Source organism: Nymphaea colorata, chromosome 5 (assembly GCF_008831285.2).
Source record: "Nymphaea colorata isolate Beijing-Zhang1983 chromosome 5, ASM883128v2, whole genome shotgun sequence".
NCBI classification, from domain to species: domain Eukaryota; kingdom Viridiplantae; phylum Streptophyta; class Magnoliopsida; order Nymphaeales; family Nymphaeaceae; genus Nymphaea; species Nymphaea colorata.
The window spans coordinates 15,557,955-15,577,501 of record NC_045142.1 but is presented as its reverse complement, the minus strand read 5'-3'; the positions used below and the strand labels follow the sequence as shown (position 1 = coordinate 15,577,501).

General features: G+C 39.1%; 1 protein-coding gene across 6 annotated transcripts in view; it reads left to right on the top strand.

Annotated features, from left to right (window-relative positions):
* LOC116254347 (anaphase-promoting complex subunit 1) overlaps positions 1–19,547 on the top strand; it is a 71,320-nt gene that overhangs the window by 26,473 nt on the left and 25,300 nt on the right. For all 6 annotated transcript variants that reach the window (XR_004172684.2, XR_004172685.2, XR_004172686.2 and 3 more), the window contains exons 18-25: positions 2,953–3,033; positions 9,449–9,520; positions 11,285–11,356; positions 13,372–13,465; positions 15,297–15,382; positions 16,591–16,668; positions 16,759–16,880; positions 16,964–17,124. Coding sequence is in view for 2 of the 6 variants with exons in the window: in XM_031629724.2 (XP_031485584.1) it covers positions 2,953–3,033; positions 9,449–9,520; positions 11,285–11,356; positions 13,372–13,465; positions 15,297–15,382; positions 16,591–16,668; positions 16,759–16,880; positions 16,964–17,124 (766 nt within the window). In the remaining 4 variants the exon portion in view is untranslated. The remainder of the gene's footprint in view (positions 1–2,952; positions 3,034–9,448; positions 9,521–11,284; positions 11,357–13,371; positions 13,466–15,296; positions 15,383–16,590; positions 16,669–16,758; positions 16,881–16,963; positions 17,125–19,547) is intronic.

The following is a 19,547-nucleotide window of genomic DNA, read 5'->3' as shown; positions in this document are numbered from 1 at the left end:
TCGGGACTAGGTCTGTAAGTAAAGAGGGCAAGAAGGAAATGGAATGGCTCATTGAATGGTTAGGCCATGAGGATATTCCTGCTACCTGGGAACTAGCTGAAGACATACAGAAGAGATTTCCCGATTTCCCACCTTGAGGACAAGGTGTTCCTCCTAGGGGGGAATATTGTTCGGCCCATTTTATGGCAGCAGCCATGCATATTGGGTCTTTGCTGTCTGAGTTCTCTTACTGGTTCTGTTTTGTTCTATTTTCAAATTGTTTGCGTTTCTTTGCTGTCTTCAGGAATAGAATGGAAGGAACGGGTCATGAGATAGACCCTGATCCTGTAAGTGGATCTTGTAATAACCCACCCCTGAGGAACTATAAGTATATTATCTCAGCAGAGATTAACCCTAAGCAAGAAATGAAACTTGAGTTCTTCCCTTAATCGAAGCTGGTCTTCATGGGGGTGTGAATGTGTGTGGGTCGGCTTTGTTGAGAGCTACCAAGTAGGAAATATCATTATTTTTTCAATATCTCATTGAAACAATCAAACAACTTTACATCGTGATATTATTGTCATGTCTTCCCATCCGTAAAAAAGAACTACTCTACTTCAACAAAAGCAATTTTTAGGTGGGAAATTTAAAAATTTAAACTTGAAAGTTTTTACATCTTTTCTTAAAACTACTAAAATGGCAATTTCTGGTTTGCCGTTGCAAGCACCATAACTTTTCTAACACATGATGACACTTGACAAACAACAACAAATAGCCTGGAAGGGTCCTCCTTCTATAAAGAATTAGTAGGCCCCCCTTCTTCAGTTTGTCTTAGAGGAAAATGTCCCGATAACTGTCTATTGTGACAACCAAGCTATGATGGCATATGCATAGAATCAAAGTTTCCATAGTAGAAACAAACACGCTAATACTGAATATTAAGTTCTTAGATGATGTTGTCCAGAAAAGAAAATTGTATAACATTATCACAAATGTAGACAACATTTTGAACTTTGAAGTTATCATGATATTATCACTGAAAAACAAGTAAATATGTTTCGTAGGAAAGTATCATGATATTTTCAAAATGTTGTTGAAAAACAAAACAGATTTACATTATGAAGTTATTGTGATTTCTCCCCTTCTGTGGAAAGAAAAAACTCTAGTCACCAAAAGTAAATTTCAAGTTGGAAATTTGAACAACTTTAAATTTGAAGGATTTTACATCTTTTCTTGAAAGAACTAAAATGATAGCTTTTGGTTTGCCATAGTGAGCACCATAACTTTTGGACACGTAATGACACTTGACGAACAACAAGACATAGCCTTGGAGAGTCCTCCTTTTATAAAGAAATAGTAGATTCATCTTCTTTCCCAATGTTGTAATTGGTAATTGTATCAATCCGTGTTGGCTGCTACATTGTGTATCAGTGAAATGACACGATGAGAAGGCAGGTTAAATGATGCTCTTTCAATATTTGCCAAAAAGAGGTGCATATTGACTAATATAACCCCATTTCAATTGAAATGTGGATAAAACATTATTAATTTAATTTTTTAGGTTTTCACTTCAAAAATAGTTTATGATGACCTCAACAAGTTGATATATGCCAATGTATATGTGACAAAATACTCTCTTGATGTGATTTTTAGAACCCTAGGGAAACCAGTTTTACGTTATGGATGTATAAGATTAAACTTAATGGGATAGTCCGTACTTCTTATGCAAGTGTATTGACAATCCATCTCAATGTTCTTTGTTTGCTCATAAAAGTATGATTGTTGGCTATGTAGATTGCATTGTTGACAACTTGTAACTGTAAAAACTTGGATATATTAATTCCTATACATTCGAGAAGAGTTTTAAACTACCAAATTAAGTTGTAATTATTGTTATTTGTAGTTTGCCTTTGCAGAAGACAAATACCTTTGACCACTTCTTGCATCACCATGAAATCAAGGAGCCACCTAGAAACACATAGAGCCTGTAGTTGGGTGCCTATAACTAGTTTTCCAACTCAATCAAAAACTCTGTAAGAATCAAGATATAAGAGAAAAATCTCCAGGTGCATCAAGAAATGTGAAGATAAAAGGAATTGGGAGCTATGTCACATGAGTGCGGGGATGCGGTGCCAGCGCGGCGTATCCCACAAAATTTGGGTGCGAGGGTGTGGCAAGGGTGTATATATATAATATATTTATTATATATTTATATATATATAAATGTATGTGTTCATAATATATATAATTCTAGCTTGTTTCTTAGCTTAATCTGTCCTTTTTTTTTACTTTTATTACTGCACATAAAGAAAGAAAGGGACAAAGAGAAGAAAGAAATAATAGAACATATTTTGAACATGCATAAAAAAGGATGTGGTTGGGGTGCGTGTCGGAGCCGCACCTGTATGAGCACCAGCATCGTGTCGACATGGGTGCGGCCCCTTTTTTGAAGAGTCCGTGTGACATACATTGGGAGGTTCTCCAGCCAGGTGACAAAGAGGGAATACCTTCTATATATACACAAAAAGAGAATATTTTGAACACAGCATGCTTAAGGCGTGGATTACAAAGAGGATTTATCCCTCTGTATGTACACAACAAGAGCTGTTGGAAGTTTGGAACTGTCCAATGGTTAGATCTGCTCAACGTGAAAGACTGCTCTTGATCTAAGACGAGAACAGAAAAAAAGGATATTAAAAAAGACAAAAAAAGATACAAAGGAAATAAAGAATAGATCATAATATATCTACCTTATATGTATTCATATTTCATATACTAAAGATGCGTGCATGTTCTTATGCAATAAACATATATACATACATACATATTTACATAAATTTTAACACTATATTCTCATCTCAGTCTGGTTTTATGCATTACTTTGGGGATATTTGAGATGCAAGTTTTCACAAAATTCTTGAGTTTCTTGGAGTAGATTAGTCATTGACTTTCTTCTCTTTTTCCTTGATTTAGCAACATGATATCACCACAGTGGGCATACTCCTTGGTGTGGCAGCATCCTTTAGAGGGACAATGGATCCCGCTATCTCAAAGGTAAACAACACAATTTTGTACTTTATGCAATGCTGAATTGTTTCAAACTTTCAATATTTTACAATTTCATGGTTGATTGTTAAGATAAGTTTTAAATGTAACACCCTGAGCCACTCTCAACATCGAGCTCCTAGTTTGACGTATCTCAACCCGCTCCCTAGTAGCTTCGGTTCTATTTTGAGAGAGGTTAGGAACCAAGACAACCAATCAGTTAACCAATCCTTTTATAAGCCCTTAAAGATTTCCAACAATCTTAAACATGAGACGAAATTTTCATAATAGGATGTTACAATCCACCTCCCTTAAGGAAAATTCTGCTTCGTATATGGTAAAAGTTTTGAGATTTTTTAACAGTTTAATTTCATCATTAAAAACCTAAGAATCATATTTCTGACAATGCACATAAAGAAGCCTTCTACTAAAGGGAAGCATATATTCTTAAAATAGGGAAAAAAGATAATGAAGAAAATACAAGAGCATGTCAGTGAAGGTAGCCATGTACTATGGAGCTCGCTACTGACTAAGAAGACTAGCTGGCTAGTTGCCTAAGTTGACAGCGCAAATTGATATTGGGGCTTAAATTGGATTCAACCTAGGATAGGTACACATGCAGGTCAGGATGAATCTGGGACAAATAATAAGGTAAAAACCCCCTACGGATCCAATGCATTACAAATCTTATTGAGAGGTGGGCAGTAAAGCTGAACCACTCACACACCAAGTCCTTGTAGAAACACGAACAAGGAGAGGAAGAAAACAACAATCACGATGTAACGTGGAAAAAACCCTCAACTAGAGGGAAAAAAACCACGGATGAGGAGGAGCTGGTGCCCACTAGCATCCAGACTCTCTCTCTCTAAGATTTCATTAACTTCAAAGATTAGGGTTACAATGCTATAAGTATGCCCTAATAAGGACATACTGGATCGGGTCCAGATTTGGACCCGTATACCAATAACCTTCAACACTCCCCCTCAAGTTGGGCATACATATCAAACATGCCCAACTTGGATACATTTCTCTCAAATGAAGTTAAAGATAGAGCATTCGTCAGAACGTCAGCGGTTTGGTCTTCAGACTTCATGTAAGGTAAGATCAACTCTTTAGCATCAATCCTTTCACGGACGAAGTGACGATCAATTTCAACATGCTTTGTTCTGTCATGTAGAACAGGGTTGTTGGCTAAGTTGATGGCAGACTTGTTGTCACAGGACATCTTTATAGGTCATTCAATCTCTATTCCAATATCAGTCAACAATATTTTCAACCATAGTAACTCTGACACTCCCATAGCAACGACTCTATATTCTGCCTCTGCACTAGACCGAGAACATACATCCTGTCTCTTACTCCTCCATACTACAAGGTTTCCTCCTAAGTAGACACAGTACCCTGTAGTAGACCGTCTAGTATCAGCACAACCTGCCCAGTCTGCATCAGAATACCCCTCGATCTCAACAGTCTCTTGTTTCACATACAAGAGTCCCTTGCCAGGATTTCTCTTCAAATAACATAAAACTCTGTCCACAGCCTTCAAATGTGCGTCAGTAGGTGCATGCATAAATTGACTCAATACATTCACTGCAAAGGTAATATCTGGTCTCGTGAGAGTAAGATAGATCAACTTCCCAAGACGTTGATATCTTCCCTTAGCTTCTTCACCGAGCAGCTCTCCATCTCTAAGTCTCAACTTGTGCCCTGTGTCAAGTGGGGTAGAAGCAAGTCTACACCCCAATTTACCAGTCTCTTCCAACAGGTCTAATGTGTATTTCCTTTGGTTTAGCACAAGGCCATTACTAGATCTAGCAATCTCAATACCAAGGAAATACCTCAGCTTGCCAAGATCCTTGAGGTCAAATTCCGTAGCTAGTAACCCTTTTAACTTGATGATCTCCTCCTCATCATTTCCTGTGACTATCATGTCATCCACATAAACAAGTAGAATAGTGACCCTGCCCTCTTTTTTCTTCACAAATAGAGTGTGATCTCCATTCCCTTGTTTTGTACCCATGATGTTGCATTACTCGTCTCAGTCGTTCGAACCATGCTCTGGGTGACTGCTTGAGGCCATATAAGGCCTTTTTCAGCTTACAACACTTCTCCGGTTCTTCATATCCTGGAGGCATATGCATATAGACTTCTTCTTCGAGGTCACCATTGAGGAAGACATTCTTAACATCTAGTTGGTACATTTTCCATTTCTTCATCACAGCTAGGGATATAACAACTCTAACTGTCTTCATTTTCGCAACAGGAGCAAATGTCTCCAAGTAGTCAATCCCATATTTTTGGCTAAACCCCTTGGCCACAAGACGAACTTTATACCTTTCAACACTACCATCTGGTTTGTACTTGATGGTATACACCCATTTGGATGCAACTAGGTGAGCCGTCTCATGAATCTTCACAACTTCCCATGTCATGTTTCTTCTCAAGGCTTCCATTTCTTCTTCCATAGCATCAACCCACTTGGACTCACTTTGAGTTTCAGCAACGGTCCTGGGAATCACAGCCAAGGAAAGAGAAGAAACAAAACACTTATAATCCTTGCCAAGTCTGTAATAGGATACAAAATTACCAATAGGGTGTTGAGTACATGACCTGAAACCCTTTCTCAGGGCAATGAGAAGATCTTCATTTTTCTTTTCACCCTCATCTTGAGACTTCAAGGTAGGACTTGGTTCATCCAAGGAAGGAGTGGCATTGGTAGTAGATCTCGCACCACAAGTCACATCCTCTGTCCGAGCACCTTGTCTAGAGTAGACCTGTCCAACCAAACGATTGCCTTCCTTCTCAATACCAGTGTCACACCCTTCCTCCTTCTCAGCCACATCAACAATAGTGAGAGGTTCTGCTTTCCTGTGGTCCAAAAAATCTGTAAATTGGAGTTCCTGACTCTGAGAATATTCTTCCCTAACCACAGACTTCTTCCCCTGAAGAGGATTCTCACCAAAGTAAGAGACATGTTCCAAGAAGGTAACATCCCTCGTAACATAAACTCTACCAGTGAGGGGGTCAATACACCTGTATCCTTTTTGAGTAGGGGAATACCCAACAAACACACCTTTGATAGACCTGGGATCAAGTTTTTTTATATTGGGGCTGTGATTATGTATAAAACACACACAACCAAAAACACGAGGAGGAAGTAGAAATGGTGGACGATTGCCAGGAAGTAATGAATGGGGAGTCCGACCATTCAGAACACGACTGGGCATGCGATTGATGAGATACGCACTAGTGAGAACAACATCACCCCAATAGTGTTTGGGAAGATTTCTCTGAAACAGAAGGGCCCTGGTGACATTAAGAAGCTGGCGATTTTTCCTTTCAGCCACTCCATTTTGTGGAGGGGTATAACTACAAGAAGTCTCATGAACAATCCCCCTTTGTCGAAGAAAATCCTCAACAGACTGACACATATACTCACGGGCATTATCGGACCTGAAGGTTTTAATATTGCCACCATATTGAGTGTGTACAAGAAGGATGAAAGTCTCTATGATATGAGGAACCTCACTGCGATCTTTTAACAAGTACACAAAGGTAGCCCCGAGAGTAATCATCAATAAAAGTGATAAAATACTGAAAACCTTGATGGGTATGAATTCCCGAAGGCCCCTACACATCCGAGTGAACCAAAGAAAAAGCTTCATTAACACAACTAGTAGAAACAGGGTACGAAGCCCTCACATGTTTGGCAAACTGACACACATCACAAGAAATCAACGACAAGTTCAAAGAAGAACACAAATCGGGAAACAACTGTTTCAAAATCCCAAAAGGTAAATGCCCAAAACGTTCATGCCAGTACAAAAAAGACTGAAGACAATCTTCTCTCCGTTTTTCTGTCTTGCTAATCGCTCTCATAAGAGCTGTAGCCACATGTATGGGAAGACGGTATAGGCCATCAGACGCCAAACCAATCCCGATCCTCTTCCCTGTCACCAAGTCCTGCAAAACACAACGGTCGGCAGAAAAAATAAGTTCACAGTTCAGCTCTTTAGTAAGTTTACTAACTGACAAGAGATTTAAGGGAAACTGGGGAACATGTAATGCTCCCCGCACATGAAATTTATCCAACAAGGACAGAGTCCCTTCGCCTGCCACAACAGTAGATGAACCATCTGCGAGAGAAACTCGTTCCCTTCCCGAAGATAACTTATATTTATGAAACAATTTTGGGTTACCTGTCATGTGGTGAGAGGCACCACTATTCACCATCCATTCCCCCACAGAAGAGTGACCTGTATCGCCAATAACTGCAAGAGCTTGATTAGCCTTTGTCTCATCAGGTGTCGCGGCCTGGTTGACATCGATCCGACCCAAGTAGGCCCTCAGTTCACGAAGCTGGTCAGCAGAAATGGAGACTTTTTCTCCACTGGATGTTTGCACCTCAGACACAGGCGTCCTCCCAATAGAAGGCCTCCCTTTGTTTCCCTTCTTCTCTGGATGAAGATCCCAATAATAATCCACGGTGTGACCAGTCTTCTTGCAGTGAGTGCACCGACGAAGGGATCTAGACGGGCCGCCAGGACCACGACTCACAAGAGCGGATCTCTCATGATAGGGCACAAGTTCCCTCTTCCCCTCATTTGTAACAAGCCTTCTCTGTTCTTCCGCTTCAACACAGGAGTACACATCTTCAATACTGGACACTTCTCCTGAATTCAGAATCTGGCTTCTAACACCTTCAAACTCATCATTTAAACCTGCAAAAAAAGAAACACCCTGTTTTCCCATTCATGAGCAACATAAAGTGCCTGATCTTGGGGACAATGCCAAGGAATATCAGAATGATAGTCAAGCTCTTCCCACTTGGCTTTCAAAGCCCCATAGTACTCTGCAACAGAAGTGTTCCCTTGTCGAATGCCATAGACTGTCTTCATTACTTGGTAAGTACGAATTGCCATTTTTTTTTTGCCATACATTTGCTCTAGGACCACCCACATGTCTCTAGCAGTCTTCTTCCGAAGGATAAGGGGCTGAATATTGGCAGAGACGGAGTTGACAATCCAAGTTTTCACTTGATTATCCTCAAGAAACCAAGTATGCCACACACCACTTGTTCTTGCTGGTTCGGGGTTGCTCTCGTCGATATAGGCCATTCGACCACGGCCAACAATCCCCATAGTCATAGCAGGCGACCACGAGAAATAGTTCTTCTTTGTAAGGCGAAGAGTGATGACCTGCATGGGAACATTCTCAGTTCTAAAAGCCCCGATTTCAGTTTGATTTGTGTTGACGGTTGACGAGGAAGAAGCCGCCATAATCACAGACCAGTCTAGCAATGGGCACGGGCGGAATACCAAAGGGCGATGTCCGGTTGGCAACAATGGCAACGACAGGGAGCAAGTCTCGGCAACAATGGAGACAGGAAGCAACAGCACAACACAGCACAAAAAATAGCAGATAGGCAGGGAGCAGGCAACGGAGAAAACGGAGGAGAACGCTGAAACCTCACCGACGATAGAGACAGCAAGAGGGCGGCGCCGGAAAAACGAGAGAGCGGCGCTGGGCGGGTCGTCAGAACCAGGCGGAGACAGACCACCGGAACCAGGTGGAGGCAGAGGCAGAGCGGCGCTGGGTGGGTTGCAGAACCAGGCGGAAGCAGAGGGCGGCGCTAGATCGTCGAAAAACGGGCGGCGCTGGGCGATGCGTCGGGTGACAGAAAACGGAAGAGAGGGACGCCGTTGAGCTGGTCGTCGCTGGGCGGAGGCTGCCGGAACCTGAGCGGCGCTGAGCAGGTCGTCGCTGGGCGGAGGCGTCGGGTGCGACGGACGAAGCTCGGGCACGAGCGTCGGGCGCAGGCGTCAGGTGCGTGCGATGAACAGTGCCGGGCGAGACGATGAACAGTGTTGGGCGAGTCGATGAATAGTGCCAGGCGATGGACAGTGTCGGGCGAATCCTCCTCCAACACGAACAAAAGACAAATGACTAACCAATAACGCTGGAACTTCACAACTCTGATACCATGTAGAAACACGAACAAGGAGAGGAAGAAAACAACGATCACGATGTAACGTGGAAAAAACCCTCAACTAGAGGGAAAAAAACCACAGATGAGGAGGAGCTGGTGCCCACTAGCATCCAGACTCTCTCTCTCTAAGATTTCATTAACTTCAAAGATTAGGGTTACAATGCTATAAGTATGCCCTAATAAGGACATACTGGATCGGGTCCAGATCTGGACCCGTATACCAATAACCTTCAACACTTCTGTTTAAAATGTGGCATCCATCTACTTAAGAAATCTAGAAAGAAAACCACTCGTGCACCAAGTCCTGTTTAAAATGTGGTCATTTGTTGATATGAATAAACTGAAATGGCATGCTTCTTAAAGATTCCATGTTTTTGAGGTGTTAAAATTACTAAGCTGTCAATTCCCATTTTCATAAGCTATGTTTCTGTGCAGATGCTTTATGTTCATGTTCCTTCTCGGCATCCAGCATCATTTCCAGAACTGGAACTACCAACTGTTGTACAGGTACTAATTAAATTCTAGTTTGCTAAATCAACTTTCTTCATCACCTTAAGATATCATTACTATGAGGCAGTATAAACAATTTGGTAATATAAATGGACATAGTACAAATTCTAAGTCTGCATCATTGACGTGTAGTCTTACTTTGTTTCAGTGAATTGCTTTAAGATTGTGTCATAATCTGAATAACGTTTTCTCCTATTTTATGTTGTCAAGGTGCCAAGGCTCTGCATGTGTTTCATTTTTTTTTTCTACTTAATTGTGTATACTGAGTTTGATGGGTGAGGAGATGTAAACGGTTGCTGTTTCGCCACTAGTTTTTGTGTTTCTATGGGTGACTGGTGAGGTAAAACCGAAGTGTGGTTGATATCGTGGAGGTATAAGATGCATCTAAAAGTTTCTCTTTCCTCTATAGAAGCATGGTATAGGGCAAAGACTATGACTATAATGGAAATTGTCTATTTGAAACAATTGATTCAAGATATTAAGACTTGTCTACAAATTCCTATTAAGTTGTATTGTGACGACGTTAGTGCATTATAGATTGCTAGTAACCATACTTTTCATGAGGAAAAAACAAGCATATTACAATGCCTTGTCATTATGTAAGACAAGAATGCATAAAAAATGAATACTGAACTTGCTTATCTTTAGTTTCAGCTAGCTGACTTTTGTACTGAAACCTTGACCCTTTTGAGGCTCCATTTTCTTTTTGGCAAACCTTCAGTTCCTAGATGCACACACACATTTTACACATCTATTATTTACTATAGACATGTGTACATAGAGCTGTATATATCTTTTTATGTTGCTGTATATATAATTATATATACATGTTGTAAGTTTATTTTGTGTGTAAGCTAAACATGTAACTTTTTTGTCACTTCTTTTCCGTTTATGTTTTTATTTATTATGACTTATTTTGAGGTCATTTTTAGCCTTTGGCCGGCAACTCAGGATAGTTTTGAGCTGTATATGTTTAAGGGGTTTCCTATTTTTTGGCTATGCTTTGTTAAGAATTTGGCCTCTAATAAAGACTGTTTCCTTATGTTTTGTGCCTTAGTTCCCTTGTGAGTGATTTGTTTTTGAGTTATGTCACATGAGTGCGGGGTGCAGGTGCGGATGCGGGTGCCGGTGCGACACATCCGAGAAAACTTGGGTGTAGGGGTGTGGTGAGGGTATATACATATATATTTATTCTATATATATATATATAATTATATGGTTATTTCTTAGCTTAATATGTCCTTTTTTTCTTACTTTTGTTGTTGTAAATAGAGAAAGAGAGGGGGAGAGAGAAGAAAAATAAAGAACGAAAAATTTTTTGAACACGAATAAGAGATGGTACAGTTGGGGTGGGGTGCATGTCAGAGCCGCACCAGTATCTGCACCCACACCCACATTGTGTCGACGTGGTTGCTGCTTGTTGAAGAGTTCATGTGACATAGTTTTTGAGTGTTAATTTATCAAGGTCATTACTTGAATTCTTTTGAGAGCCATTTTTACAATTGGTGACCGTGCTTCTGGCTTGTGGATGAACATGACATATTTTAAGCTTAATCTTGGTTTTTTAGAGATTAAGCAACGTTGATGTGAGCTTGTAATCGCGTGCTGGTTATATGCATCACTAGTTTTTTGACAATGTTTGGTTCTACCTCTTTGTTGATACTTTCACTGGGCAAACCATGGGCATATCAGCATTTAAACTATTTTATCAATAATCCTGTTCCTGTAATTTGAATTAATTGGCACTTTACGATTGTCCAGTCTGCTGCACTCTTGGCAATTGGTCTGCTATATGAAGGATCTGCACATCCTTTGGCAATGGATATTCTGTTGGTATTCCCTTCATTCTTTCTCTTCTTTTTGGTTGGATGCTTTCATCTACCTGGCTTATTAATTGCTGCTTATAAACGAAGCATTACTAATCCTTGATTTCTTCAAATGCATCTAACTAGAGTTTCGTAATAGTCATCAGAAGTTTTTTCTTTAGCAACACTGTCCTGCTGGTAATGCCATACATTTTTCCATGTATGGCAAACCATGAAAGGGGCTTGGTTTTAGCATCAAAATTAGTTCAAAATAACTTACTAAAACCAAGTGTGTCAAATGATTTTTTGTTATGAAAAAGAAAAATCATCACAAAACAGGTATGTTCTGATTGTACATATTGACATGGACTGGCTTATTGAAAGCCTGTGGCCATCCAACGATCCCCTCAAATGACGCAAGTGTCGGCTCATCTCACAATTTACAACAAAAACGAAAAGAAAGCAAAAGAGAATAAGTGCGAGAAAAATAGTAGAAAAAATGCAATAAACTTGACTCAGAACAAAAAGAATTACATGAAGGGTGTGGTAAAGCTCTCAAGGACAGGTCTATGACCCCAGTGTTTAAAAATTCGTGGAATCCACAAGTTGACCCCATAAGGAGACTCGGTTTTTGCCAAAACTAGGGATTACTCGGCCGTGACTCGGTCTGACTCGGCTTGACTCGGCCATGACTTGGCCGAAACTCGGGTTGACTTGGCCGTTCGGTGTAGTCCAGTGATAAATTTTGTATTTGGTAACTAACAAGGCCATTTGTTTATTAATTACTTAATTACTTAAATTTTGCACGACTGTTCTAACTTATTGAAATATAAGCATTTAGAATTATTGTTCATTTAGTAAATTTATACATTACAAATGAAAAGGTAAAACTAATTAGGTTTAACTTCTTGTATGGTGCATTTATTTCAAGTTTTAGGACATTGGACTCTTCATTTTTGGATTTTTAGTTTTATATCATATTAAGATATATGTTGTATTTGTTAACCATTAGATAGTTGTAAATGTTGAATGTGTTAATCAGAGTTTTTGATTTTTATCGGCTTCCTTTTTGTTGATATGTTGATTATTGTCACACAATTTTCTTTGAAAAATGCAATTATAGATCTTGTTATCAAAATAGATAATATAACTTAGTTATTACTTGATGGTATGAATTATACATGTATCCAAGTCATTTTACAACTTTTTTATATTTAAATGACAAGTTGTTTTTCTTTTAAAACAATAGTTAGCCAACCTGGCCCGAGACACCGAGTTAACCCGCTGAGTCACCAGTCAAGAACGAGCAAGTTGAGTCCCAAGTCACCAGGTTTTAAAACATGGTTAATGATACAACTAGAAAGGTACATCAAATTTGGCCTCTGCCACATGCACTTAGACTAAAAAAGAAAAACACTACATTACAACAAAATGAAAGCAAACAATCTAAAGATAAAATTTTACAACTTAGGGGAGCGTCCTCTCTCCTTCAAATTATGCATCGCCTTTGGTGCCAGTTTTCATGGTAGAAGAATGCTTTCGGGTATCTTCACTTGAGGTGGAAGATATTCTCCCACATCAGCTCATCTGCCCACTTTGGTTGGTACTTCAGCCTAGGTAGTTTACCTTGTGCCAAAGAATTCACTCCTTCCTTTGGTTTTCTTCCCACTTTGTTGAAGAGGAGCTTTGCAAAATTGGAGTCCGTTGAGACACACTTGGCTTAGGCTTGATTGTGTCTTAATGTGATGTTTGTTTGGTTACCTGTTGGGACACTACTTCAATTATGAATATAAAAAGGAAGAGTAATTAAGGTAAAACAATTTTCATCCAGCCCTTTTTTTTTTTTGGGTGCATTTGCACCAGGAAAATTGCTTTCATGATCCAGCTTATTGTTTCTAAATTACTTTTATTTTGTAGCTTTAATCTTCTTTCACATGTATGGTTGTGGCTCATGGAGGATTGAGAGCTATGTTCCTGTAACTGGCATATACTTCCGTTCATGTATATTTATTAATTGGGACTATGGCTTTTGCTATTATGAAGGGTGAAATAGGACGCAGAAGCTCTGGTGATAGTGTCCTTGAAAGAGAGGGTTATGCAGTTGCAGCAGGATTTGCGTTGGGGCTGGTCTGCCTAGGTAATTTCACTGTTATAGATAGTGATGTCAAATTCATCAATGATCTTCAAAAATCTGACGAGTCATGTTAAATCGATGTGGTTCAGTAGCAGAGTGGGTGAATTAATTCAGTTGCTATTTTTAATTATTTTTTACTATTTTATTCTTTTTGCCTTGTTTTGCAATAATTTATTTTTTTATTTTGATTAAGTGAACTTTATAGATCATTTAGTAGTTTGTCTTCATAATTTTTAACAAGTCCTTTGATAAATTTTTTCTTGTATTTATAAACACATGGATTAAAAAAAAAAAAATTCTAGCTTTAGCTGTTTTGACAAAAATTGATTCTTCCTGAGCTGAGTCTTGAGCTATCGATTGTGAAGTTCCATTGTTGCCTCCACTGGTTTTTTACATGCACTTTGAAGACATAATGCTCAAATCACGGTTTTTAACTATCATGTACCGGGTATACTATACTGTACATCCTTGTATCTTTTGTGTCATACAGCGTGTAACATGATTGCTCTTATGCTGGAAGTCTGTCATTCGAGGAATTCTTAGATATCAAACAAAAGAAGAAATTTAAATTTGATCTGATTCATAAAAATTAGTCTTGTGGATTTTATGTGCCTTTGCATTTGCATGTGCATGCGTTTTCTTTTCTTGCCATCTATTTTTTTTTTTTTTTGAAAAAGGGGAATTTTATGACTATTGAATTGCTCAAGGGAGTATTTTGTTTTCATTAAAGTTTGTTCAGTTTGTGTTGTCTCAGCATTTGGGGTAATCTAGGTTGTTAGTTTTTATATATTTCTTTTGAAAACATGTCTTTTAGATTTAAGTATTTGGAGCTATTTAAATTGTTAGATTCAGATATGTTCTAGTGAAAAGATGCTGTTAATTATAGCATATCTTTTGTTGCTGGATTAAATGCTTCACATAACCAATGACTGTTGTAAACTGTTAATCACATTTTGCAGCCTATGTTTTATAGATGCAGGTATGGCCGTATGGGTGCTGACAACAATGTGAAGCATTTTTATAAAAACTTAGGTGCAGGGACACAGCTATCACGACAGTGTGTGTGTGTGTGTATATATATATATATATATCTAAAGATTCTAAGCAAACAAACACATACACTTGTTATTATATTCATAAAATACAAATTACTAAACAAAAGTACCAAACTACATAAAAAAACATAAATTGTTAGTCAGATCTTTCTTGTATCCATACCTGCGTTTGTGTAGCCATGTTGACATGGGTGTGGTGCCATTTCAGGCATATCTGTGTGTCATAGTTCGCAACTAATATCATTATTTTCTGCCATTTGTTCTTTTAGGATTTGTCTGAAACTTTTCTTTTCTTTTGAATTTGATGGTCTTTTAGGATATGCTATGATCGTTACATGCCTATGTTTTTGTAGGTTCAACAGGCTCGAGCTTTTACATGCATGATACACATTTTATAACATTGTTTCTGGTATTTTAAGAATTTCGATCTTTTGCACTGAACATGAATGTCCATCTCAATCTTCTTGTAAAAACCCAAGTGTGAGGTTTGGGACAGGAATCTTCCCATATATAAGAGTTTGAGATGTAGTGATGACTATATATATGATGGTGCTACTCTTTTTAATATCCTGCATCATTGCCCTTTTTGGTTGCAATATGATGCCAGCCACGTGGGTTGGGATCCACCATGGTGGGTACCTGGGTCAGATTTGCAATGGGTCATTATGTTTATCATTCTGCTTCTACATTGCTTAAACATGATTTGCCTCAAATCTTGCAGCATCTCCACTATCATAATCTTTAAATTGCAGTGCAAACTAATTTTGGTTATTCTCAAGGTCGAGGATTAGATGCTTCTGGTCACATGGGTTCTTGTGTGGAGCAGCTCTTCCGATACATTTATGGCAGCAGAAAACCTTATAGAGTATGTACTTCATTCTGGTCTGCTTCCTCTTGATGCCTGGTCTGTTTTTATTCTAAACTCCTTCCACATAGTTTCTTCACAGGTAAGACCAATTTTTGTCCATTCAGGTGACCCCAGTAGTAGTGCTGTGCAGGTTGCATGAAATGCTTGATCCTAAATTTTCTTGCTTTCATGCGCTCTCATGAATCATGATAGTAACATGTTTTTGATATTTTGCAAAAATGACTTGGCTTTTTTTTGCTGCACACTGCAGCATACATATCCTATAAGAGTCACTTGAGACACAATACTGCAAGTCATGACACACGTGTACACACATTGAGATACTCAAACACATGCATGCACACACACATACACATGTATGTATATATATATATATATATATATATATATATATCAGTAAGGGTTTACAGTGCCCTCACTTCATATGTTGTACGTTAGCACTTGCTGCCTGATCTTAATAATCAGACAAACTCCTTTTTTTTTTTCTGATCACTGAGTCATGTTTTGACCACAGTGATCAGACTTCTGATCACACAAATGGAAAGCAGTTCAATCCAGAGGAATGACCTGCAGAAAAAGGAGGAGAGAAGGAGATAAGAGATAAGGAGGTGGGGAAGGAAGAGGGAAAAATCATCAACAACCAACAAGGTGACATCAAATAATACTATAATACAAGGTATTGGAGGAAGAAGAAAAGTTGTATTGAATTAGCCTTAATCACCCTTAATGAAAGACTAGTGTCAGGCAAAAAAAAAAAAAAAAGGTCCTCCAAAAATATTTAAAATATTAAAAGACCACCCAGAATATATTCTACTTTCCAATGAAACCCTCATGATACTAGGCTTAAAAAATGTAAACCACAATCTCTGAGCCCATTGCTTTCTTCTGCAAGTTATATATACCTTTTAGTCATGCCTTACATAGGACACCTCTTCTGCCTTTTGTCAGTAATCTACTTAGATCAAGATCTCCAAAATAAAGGATTGCCTCTCCATAAATCCATTATTTGGTTTTCATAACATAATCTTGATGAAACTTAAAAAAAAGAAAATCATGATGAAAATTTCATTGCCAGTAAGTTGCTTTTGTCATACTGATCTCTTGTCAATTTTGTTCTAGCTTGTAAATGTTGTACTTACACTTAAGTACAACAGTATTTTTGTTAACCTTCTGAATATTATGCTTGCTTATCTTGTCTTAAGTAGATGATGGATGATACACTTGTAAATGTTGATGTTACTTCACCAGGGGCTACAGTTGCTTTGGCATTGATGTTTTTGAAGGTATGAGTTATATTAGATGCAAAAAGTTGCATTTTCTGAGTTTCTTTTCTTTTACATGTTAGTTTGCAAATAAATATTTCAATTTTCCAGACTGAATCTGAAGTGGTGGCATCACGGCTTTTGATTCCTCAAACCTGCTTCGACTTGCAATATGTGAGGCCTGATTTTCTTATGTTGCGTGTTATTGCTCGTAATTTGATAATGTGGAAAAAGTAAGTTCTTCAAAATTGGAAATTTCATTGACAGTTCTAATACAGTTGAAGAAATGTTGAGTTAGATGCATTGTTCCTTGCAGTATATGCCCAAGTCAGGCCTGGATTAATTCTCAGATTCCTGAAATTGTAAAGAATTCTCCAGTTTACCTGAATGTTGAGTTTATGGACAATGATGATGCAGATATTGGCGCATTGGCACAAGCTTTCGTGAATATTTTGACTGCTGCTTGTGTTTTGTTAGGTGACGCTCTCATATGCATAGATGTTTATTTATGGTTTTCTCTTGTTGGAAAAGGACAGGCACAACAATTTTTTTTTTCAGTTTTTCTCCTGTTTGTTAGTTCCGTACCTGCTTTTCAATCTTGAGATGTTCCTAATTAATTAGGTTTTCCATTGTGTTAGTTTCCCTTGTCTTCTTGCTATGCTTTATGAGCAGTTGCTTAATTGTCTATTGTGAAGTCTCCTCACATATTATCTCTGGTGAGTCAAGAAACAAGCGGAGAAAAAGAAAGAAATTGCTCCTTTGAGAAGGTTGCTTTGAGATATAACAACCTGTGACAAATTTCAAGCATGACACTTTTGGGTGAGATTTGATTACTTGGGACCTTTTTTTTCTCACGAAGAAGGAAAAGGGTTTGTTTTGGGTTTTTGGCTGCTTTGGCTGTAGATAACAATAGACAGATCATATTATGTTAAATTTGGAGGAATCTGATATCATTTTCCACCAAAAATTATCCTTGCGAGAAAAGGAGGAGAGGCGTGAGATGCTTGTGTTCTTCTAAGTGCGTTTACATGCAGTCTTACACTGGTTGATAATATCATAATACCTATCGACACAGACACTCATTACAAACATGGCCATATTAAAAGGATATAAACTGAAGTTGGATCTGAATCAGATCTGAGTTCAACTCCAGCACCACTCCTCCAAGTTCTATATGGTCTTATCTTGTGTTTCGGGAAAATTGTCTTTTAATAAATTTTAAATTATTTGAGGCTTATTTTGGCAATTTAATACTATTTGATTTTTTACCAATTTTTTGTAATAAAATTAGAAAAACTCATTGTTATAATTTTATTAGTTTTTATTTTGAACCTAAGATTTTTTTTCCTGATAAAAAGAAAGTTCCTGACTAATACTCAAGAAAATTTCATCAATGAAAACCCGATAACATGATTTATAACAATTTATTAAATCAATATGATGAAAGTTATATTGTACAATTTGGCAAGCATGCCAAAATATCCTTAGAAAGAATGTTGGCTTGGTCAAATTTAGACAAAAAAAGGGTGTCCCTCACTACAATCTACAGCTGAGACTCCTTTTTCCATGTGTAACCTATGTTTGGAGCTGATTCACATTTAATACTTTTAGCTCTCCCTTTCTTTCTCTCCCCTCCTGTTAAGATGTGTTTATATTCAGTTTTAGGTTTAAGAGGGTACTTTTGTAATAACTTTTCCTTTAGATGTTTCTCTTGTAACTTCTCTCTCTCCTCTAGTCTATATAAAGAGGAGTTAGGGCAGATTTCGAGGTTAATCAAAGATTATTCTTTCTAATCTTATCATGGTATCAGAGCAGCAGCCGTCTCCTCCTCCTTGGAGCGCCGATTGAGCGGCGCCGCCCTCCGCCTGACCGCGCCCATCGCTGCGCTTCCTCCACCCGCTCGTGTCCACCCATCTCCGCCCGTCGCTGACCTCTCCACCCGACGCCTCTGCCAGTCGCTGTCCTGACCTCTCCGCCCGACGCCTCCGCCCGTTGCTGTCTTCTCCACCCGACGCCTCCGCCCGTTGCTGTCTTCTCCGCCCGACGCCTCCGCCCGTTGCTGTCTTCTCCGCCCGACGCCTCCGTCCGCTGTTGCAGTCATCTTCGCCGCTGCCTGCCATGGCTGTCACCTCCGCCTGCCGCCGCCGTCTGTCACTGTTGCTTCTCCGCTGCCGCTGCACGCTGCATCGCCCTTGCTGTCTCCACCATTCTCCTCTGCTCCGCCGCTGCCCTGCACGCTGATTTTCTTCTCAGCGTCTTCGCTGCATCGCCTCCTCTACTCCGCCGCTGCTCTGCACGCTGATTTTCCTCTCAGCGTCTTCGCTGTCGCCTTTGGTAATCTGTCTTCGTTCAGTTCTGTTGTTGCCTCTTTCAGCCGATCAGACTTATGGATTGCTGCCCGTGTTAACTGCTTCATGATCAGCATGTTGTCTTTCGATATGTGATTGTCTTCTTTTTTTGCCTGCACTTCCTATTCCGTGGCTCGGTTTCCTCCATTGTGTTGAGCGATGTCTGAAATTAGCAGCGGCGCTAATACCTCTTCCTTTGTGTCGTCGGGAGAGATGAAGAGTTCCCCATTTTCCAGCTTTATCACCAAAATGGATGGGGGTAATTACGAGATGTGGGCCATGCAAGTAAAAAGAACCTTGATCGCTCATGAGAAGGAACATCTTATATTGGAGCCCGAGCCCGTACAGAAGGTAGGAAAATATACTACTTGGTTTAAAGATAATTCGTTGGTTATGGTATGGATTGTTGGTACTCTTACTCAAGACATTGCCAATGAAGTCCTGCATAAGGAAAGTGCAAAGGATATGTGGGATTCCCTTGCAGCCACCTATTCACAAGCAAGGAATGAAACCAGAATTATGCAGCTTCATCATGATATTCATCAGATGCGC